Genomic DNA, 7,524 nt, shown 5'->3' on the forward strand with positions numbered 1-7,524 from the left:
TGGCTGGAAGTCGCACTGGTACCGTCCACTTCTACATCCGCAGCCATCCGGGTACTACGCAGGCTGTTTGCAACCCACGGACTCCCTGATACTCTTGTCTCAGACAATGGGACTGCATTTACGTCAGGAGAATTCTAAACCTTCACAGTGCAGAACACCATCCGCCACATCCGTTTGGCGCCATTCCACCCTGCCACCAATGGCCAAGCAGAACGCATGGTGCGGACCACCAAGAACACCCTTTGCCGCATGACGCAAGGGGATTGGGAGTACCGCCTTGCCACATTCCTTCTAGCACAGCACAGCACCCCCAGCTCAACGACTGGCCGGAGCCCCGCTGAACTACTAATGGGTCGGCGCCTTGCAATCAGATAGGACCGCCTTCACCCCGATAGAGCTCAGGATGAGGTAGTGGTGGGGAAGGCAGGAAACCCCGGACCTTCGAGGCCCAGGACCCCGTGTACGCAAAGAATTTTGGGGCAGGCCCTGCATGGGTACCCGCCACAGTCACCAGGGTCACTGGCCCCGTGTCGTACGAGGTGCTAACGGATGGGGGGGCAATGCTGGCGCCGCCACTGCGACCAGATACGGCGACGATTCCCGGGAGAAAACCAGGAGGAGGACAGGTCAGAGGAGTCCCAAGGGAACAGTGGGGCAGTGAGGCCCATAGAGCAGGAGGGGCCAGCAGGAGAGGCAGAATCAGTAAATACAGAGAGGACCCGCGAGGCCGAAAGGACACCGGAACCAGAACCACGACTGAGCGAGCCGGTTGCGCCAGACCAAACAGCCCAATCACAGCCAGCATCCTTGGAACACGATCCAGAACCTGAACCCCGGACCAGGGAACACCCCAGGCCGCAACGCACACGTAGGCCGCCGGCGTACCTTGAGGACTATGAATGTGACCTCCCGGGCAGGACTGGAACTTAGAGGGGAGGGGTGTTATGTACTGAGTTGAATAGGATCCAAACTGCAGCAGTCTGATTGGTCCTAGAACAATAGGATCCAAACTGCAGCAGTCTGATTGGTCCTAGAACAATAGGATTCAGAATGCAGCAGTATGATTGGTCCTAGAACAATGCAGCAGTATGATTGGTTGGCAGGAACCACCCAATCATGCTCCAGATAGAAGTGAATCCACAACCTGATTGGCTTACAGTAGAATTCCGGAATTAGCCAATCATGGGCAGCCCATTGTGTAAATAATGTACCTATATAAAGCAGATACTTAGAGGGGACTTTCATTCATTCCTCCTCACCACTATGAGCTGAATAAAGAGCATGAAATCACTTTGCGACTCTGAGTATATTTCAAGCTCTTTTTGTATTTTTCTCATTTCCATATCATGACAGAGCTTCATGTTTTCTGTGAGTAACTTGTTTTGAAAATCTTGCCGCTCTCTGAATTCGTTTAACTCTTCTTGTAAATCCTTCTTCTGCAACTTTAAATGCGTGACTTCTCCTCTTGTTTGTTTCAGTTCCTCCTTTAAACTTCTGGTGCTGTCTGATTTCTCAAGTAAGCCTTGTTTAAACACTTCAATCTTGGAATCTCTTTCGAACCTTTGCCTTTGAATCTGCTCCAGCCAGACAGTTTTACACCAAGTCGCTCAGCTATTGCGTCGCTTCTTCAGATTCTGCCACTAATGTTTTGTATTTGGCATTAAGTTCCACCAGCTCCGCCTTGAGAAGGGACACCTGAAGCTTTAAAGAGATATTTTCCAAGTGTTCCTTGCACACCTCTTGTCTTAAAACTGCCACTTCTTTTGTATTCCAGGTACAATGACCTCCTGTTTCAGCTATCCTTTCTCCTGATTCAACATCTAAATTAGCAGATCCCCTGCGGGTGGAATCCCCATCTTTAAACTCCTTTGAATTTTCTCTCTTTCTTCCCCACAAGTTCAACTCCTGCTCGCTCACAAGGAGTTTGGAGGGAGATCCTTTCCTTTGGAACTGTTGATCCTCATGAAAACTGGCCTTAGCCGTTTTGTTGTAGATTTGCTCAGTCCTTCTTGCCCTCTCCAAAGCAAACTTTTCACAAATCAGAGGTTCTGGCTGATGGGACCCACTGAAGAAATCTTCCTTGCTGAAATGAGGAGGAAACAGCCTCTCCAGCCAAAGTTGGTTTGAGCTCTCCACCGCAAAGGCTGCCTCTGCACTGAATAAAAGAGAAAAGCAATAAAATTAAATCAGTAACTGATTGGAGGCTTTGGGGTCAATTAATTCTTTAAAAAATATGTTTTGCATGGTGTAGTGAGTGGAATACTGAACTAGGTGGTCTGGAGAAGATGGTTATAAATGCCCACACAGCTATGCACATTCCCCAGTACCAACCAACTTGGTCCTTCTCATTGGCAGGCAAGGCCTTGGGCTAAGCCACCCCAGAGTCATGTTTTGGTCCACCATGTCAGTTCAAAATGACACCTGGTATCTAGGCAAAGAGCACCAGCCCCCACCCCAGGAACCCTTATGCTATGTTTGGCAGTGATATCTCGAGTGGCAGCTGCACCTGTGCCGAAACAATGGGCACCGTCACATTTCGGTCTGGCATCATAAACTACCGGTATATGACACCCAGCACCCTATCATCTCCCCCACCTTAGGAACTCTCGTGCTGAGTTTGGCAACAATATCTCGAGAGGCAGCCAAATCCATAGAGAACAGACAGACTGACAAATGGACAGACAAAGAGACAAAATTTATAGTAGAAGTCAGTGAGAGCAAATGGCAGTGTATTCAGAGTTTTACCACAATGCTGCCAGTAGTCCAGCCTGACTTACAGAAATAATCATATTCCATTCCTGATCCTCTTTTGATCACTGGCTTCCCAACTGGGCAGAGATGGCTTATGTATGCAAGATGAGAACTCCGTGTTCATTAAGCACACAATAATTCCTCCCCCCCACCCCCCCCACCCCATGCTCCCCTCGTTCTCCACTCTGGAATGGAAAGAGTTGTAGATTAAGCCACTTTGCCATTTACTCACAGAATTGTCTGCTTAGCTGTGCTTTTCCTATTATTAAGGAGCTCAAAATTTGAACTTTAGATGTTGCGGGAAGCCAGGAATATTTCAGTTGTATGTTCCAGGGAGCCTTGGTCTAAGGAACAACTTTATTTATTTATTTCTAGCAGTAAATATAGCTGGAAGGGGCTGGGGGGGGAAGCAATTTGAATTAATATGATGCCTTGAGTCATATAGTATGGGATGCCTATAGGTTACGATTTTCAAGCACCACCTGGCTTGCCAGGTTCAAGAGGTTAAAATGCAGGGCATCCCTCCGTGTGTGTGTGTGTGTGTGTGTGTTGTGCATGAATTCCAGCTCCAGAAGAGGAGGTTTCCCAGGACTAACTATTCCCTTGTTCTGTTGGTTAGCGGAGAGCAAGAAGTTCTCACCAGGTCCTTTAACTGAAAATCCATATGCAATAGTTTGTCTTCTCTTTCTCTGTGTATCTGTCAATTCTTCACCTTGTGAGTTTTGTGAATCTTCCCAGTGACACAGACTGATTCTTCAGTGGCTAAATTTAAACTTTTGTTTTATTTCCTTGTTGTTCCTATTTTCTGCTAAAGACCTCTAAAAATTTATGTGTAAAGTATTTTCTGTGGCTCCCCTCCCCCTCTTCTAAGCCACAAGATAAAACAAAGGCAGAAAAATTAAGACAGCTCCTTCTCTTCCTTCCTCTCTGTTCCTAGAAGAATTTTGACAGTTGCACATTCAACAGGTGGAGCTTTTTCTAGCACTGGAGAGCAACTTTTGAAGGTGCGTCTTTTAAAGGCGCAAAAGTCCTGCCTGAAAAACAACATGGCAGGCCCTGCAAAAAAAAACCCCTTTTAGAAGAACCCTTGGCATGGGGCCACCGATACCCTGCTCCAATCCAGCCACCCTTATTTTCTTTAGCTGCTGCCATCACGACAGTGGCAGAAACCCCACTTAACTGCCCTCATCTCCAGGCCCCTAGTGCTTGGAGAGTATGTTCCAGATAGATACATTAGGTTCAGTCTAGAGACACGGCATGAGGCGTTGGTCATGAGCCTTCCTTGTCCTTACTTGGTAATCCTTATCAGCCTATCTCTGTGTGTCTCTGAGTCGTGGGTGTCTGAGTGTATGTACTGGATATGGGGGCCTGCCCTAGATCAACAAAATGGCTTCCTTGCTTAACATTTTAACTCTCAAAATGGCTTCCCTGAGCACGTTGCCACAATAATATAGTGGTACCTTGGGTTAAGAACTTAATTCATTCCAGAGGTCCGTTCTTAACCTGAAACGGTTCTTAACCTGAGGCATGCTTTTGGTAATGGGGCCTCCTGCTGCTGCTGCACTGCTGGCGCACGATTTCCCTTCTTACCCTGGGGCAAAATTCTTAACCTGGAGCAACCACTTCCTGGTTAGCGGAGTTTGTAACCTGAAGCGTCTGTAACCCGAGGTACCACTGTAGTAGGCAGATGGGAGCACACACAGAGAGACAGATGAGATGACAGAGAGCCAAAGTCAGACCTCTGATCCCTTAAAAAAGATTTTTTTTAGCATATGCAGTAGAGATGGGGGCAGACGTGCTGAGTTGCCCCGGACATGGAAGGGGCCATCATGCATGAATGACATCACATGTGCGCCACCCCCTCCTCCCAACCTGGCCAGGCCAAATTGGGCTCCCACCCACCACCTTACCTTTGTGAAAGGGATGTGTTGGGATGAAGATGCTTCACCCTGGCGCATCTTTTTGAGGATCACTGTAGAATTTGGGGAGGGTGACCCCCTCCTTGAAAATATTGGTGGACCCTGGTCCCCCACCCCCCAGATGGTGCCCCAGGACAGGGTGATTTGGTTCAGGGCTGCAACACTTTGGGGAGTGTCACCTCGCACTCCTCCCCAGTCTGGGGAAACTTTCAGGTGCATGGGGGAAGCGGCTCTTTGGGGATTGGGGTGTTCATCACGAATATAGAGGGGTGGGGGCCGGATGGTTAGCCTTGTTCCCCGGTGTCACAGTCCTGATTCATTCTCCCTCGCCCCACAGCTTTCTACAAGAGATCTCACTGTGCAGCTCCATGTCTTCTCTAGCTTGGCCCTTGCTTTAATACTAGAGAAGGGATTAGGGTTCTCAGAACCAGTAGGACTGGTTGTTACACCTGACTGAGGAGAGATTAAGGGGTGGTGTCATAATTAAAATGTATCTTGTACCTTTAAACATCGTTTTAGTAAGTCGGCAATGCTAAGAAGCAGAAGCACTAGCGCCAACTTGTGTATTTGGCAACGTAGTAAGTTAATGTTCATTACAGACATTTATGCTTATCATATATTCTTCTGTAGAGCTTTTAAAAACAGTGGCAGGGGGGATGATTGAGCCCCTCTTTCCCGCATGCTCCTGTTACTGTTAAAATAATGCTGCACCCATCCAGCTTTTTCTGTGAATGGAGGAGGCATGTGATAAACACACACACACACACACACACACACACACACACACATTTTCTAAAGCTTACAAGCCTACGCAGCTACCTGAAGCCATTTTTGATTGGCCAGCCATTTTAATGATTGTCTTGCACTTTTCTTTTCTTTAAAAAAATTGATGCTTTATCTCTGTCCACCACGCTGATACATTATATCAATCCTTTTACAAGTAAGTGCATGGATGTCATAGCACCATCATGGCCGCAGCTGGGCTGCGACATAACATCTTGTCTCAGATATATATAAATATATATAATTTCCACAAAAGGGCATGCTAACAACGCTGGGGTGATATTGTGTCAGCTGGTGAGAGTCCTGAAGGGGGTGATATTGTGTCAAGCCAAAACGCTGCAGCTGCTAAGGAGTAGTAAAAAGATGAAATGAGAAGAATGGTAGGATCCCGGTTCACATGATGCTATGGCAAATAAAAGGTGTAAACTTAAAGAGATGCCCTAACGCCATCCTGCCCCCACCCACCTCAGAGGACTCACCTGCTGCCCCTGGAGCTGGCTTCCATTCTCACCGTTGCCCCAGAGGCTGCAAAGGGTTGCTAGGGCTCCCATAGCAACAGCGCTGAGGCTGTGCTGAGAGAGGAAGGGCCTCCCATCTCTCAGGGAGTGAGCACCCCCTGCTCTGAAGAGAAGCCCCGCTGCCTGCTTGCCTGCCTTTGCAAAGCAGCCTCCCCCTCCCCCTGGGGCTTTGCAAAGTCTGGTCCAGAGGGATGGTTTTAAAGCACTATGGTACCACTTTTGACAGTCAGGGTTTCCCCCAAAGGATCCTGGGAACTGTAGTCTCTTCAGGGTGCCAGGAATTGTTAGGAGGCCCATTTCCCTCACAGAATGGCAATTCTCAGAGTGGTCTCGTCCAACTGTCAATCTCTATTTCCAGGAAGCTGGGGGTGGGGATGGTGTCTCTCAACAACTCTTAGCACCCTTAACAAATTTAAGCTCTCAGGACTCTTTAAACCATGGGTAGGCAAACTAAGGCCCCGGGGCCCCGGATGCGGCCCAATCGCCTTCTCAATCCAGCCTGCGGACAGTCCGGGAATCAGTGTGTTTTTACTTGAGTAGAATGTGTGCTTTTATTTAAAGTGCATCTCTGGGTTATTTGTGGGGCATAGGAATTCGTTCATCCCACCCCCAATATAGTCTGGCCCCTCACAAGGTCTGAGGGACGGTAGACCGGCCCCCTGCTGAAAAAGTTTGCTGACCCCTGAACAGCTTTTGAAAGTGGAAAGCTTTAAATGTATGTTGTGAACGAGGCTTTGCATAAAGTCAGGGTTAGGGCTATGAATGTGTCTCAAATGCAAACAGGACTTGTCCCCGTTTTACTCTTTCCTGACCCCATCATCACTGCCCCTTATTTTTGTCCCTTTTCGGTGTGTTGGGAGGGGCACACTCTGTTGATTTTTTGTTAGCTGGTCATTTGGAGGCCAGAACGTGTAAATGATCCTGTTTACTCTGCATCCCCTGCAGTCCCGCTGCTAGCTGCCTGCCGTTGTTACATCTGAAATGAGCAAAAACCTGACAGCAGTTTTTAGCTGCACACCTGCACTTCTATAAGTTTTTCTCCTGTGTAGTTAACATAGTGTTGGTTTTTTTAAGAGAAAAGCATACTGTTCAATGCAGTTCAAACTTGTTTTATATTAAATGCTTTAGTTTTCTCAGCAAAAGAAGGCACCAAACATTTACTGACTCTTCTGCCAAAATTTGCATTTGTGGCAAATATAGACTGATTATTTAATGGCTTGTAACTGCTTTTAAAGTCCTTCTCCTTGCAAACTTTTGCAGAGCAAAATGGTATCTGTTTCTTAGCCACCTCTGGTGTCCTTTCAAGCTTGCCTTTTTATATAGGATACTTAAGGGAAAGCAACAAAAGGTTGCACTCTCCCTGACCTTTGAACTCTGTGGCCATTGGGGGACCAAAGGGTGGGGGCATGGAGGAAGGCTATTGTCCAGGCCAATAAGGGTCCTCAAAGAGCACCAGAAGCTCACAATGTAACCTAGCGCTCTTTGTGTAGCTGTTCGTGCCTGTGACTTGTGTCATCAGGATTCTGCTGTTGCACCCTCCTATGACAAAAGTT

The 7,524-nt window shown here is 47.6% G+C and overlaps 1 protein-coding gene across 2 annotated transcripts; it reads right to left on the reverse strand.

Moving 5' to 3' along the window:
• Window positions 1-1,317: 1,317 nt before the first annotated feature.
• CCDC160 (coiled-coil domain containing 160) lies at window positions 1,318-6,231 on the reverse strand. Of its 2 annotated transcripts, none has more exons than XM_083595491.1 (2): window positions 5,919-6,231; window positions 1,318-2,155 (listed from the first exon to the last, which is right to left on the reverse strand). In XM_083595491.1, the coding sequence occupies exons 1-2, from the start codon at window positions 6,002-6,004 to the stop codon at window positions 1,612-1,614; spliced, it is 630 nt and encodes a 209-aa protein (XP_083451617.1). In that variant the 5' UTR covers window positions 6,005-6,231; the 3' UTR covers window positions 1,318-1,611. The 2 variants fall into 2 exon arrangements, with proteins under 2 accessions (XP_083451617.1, XP_083451618.1); XM_083595492.1 differs by having other exon boundaries at window positions 5,933-6,211.
• Between the last annotated feature and the right edge of the window lie 1,293 nt (window positions 6,232-7,524).

This window comes from Podarcis filfolensis (genome assembly GCF_964270895.1).
Source record: "Podarcis filfolensis genome assembly, chromosome: Z".
Lineage (NCBI taxonomy): Eukaryota > Metazoa > Chordata > Lepidosauria > Squamata > Lacertidae > Podarcis > Podarcis filfolensis.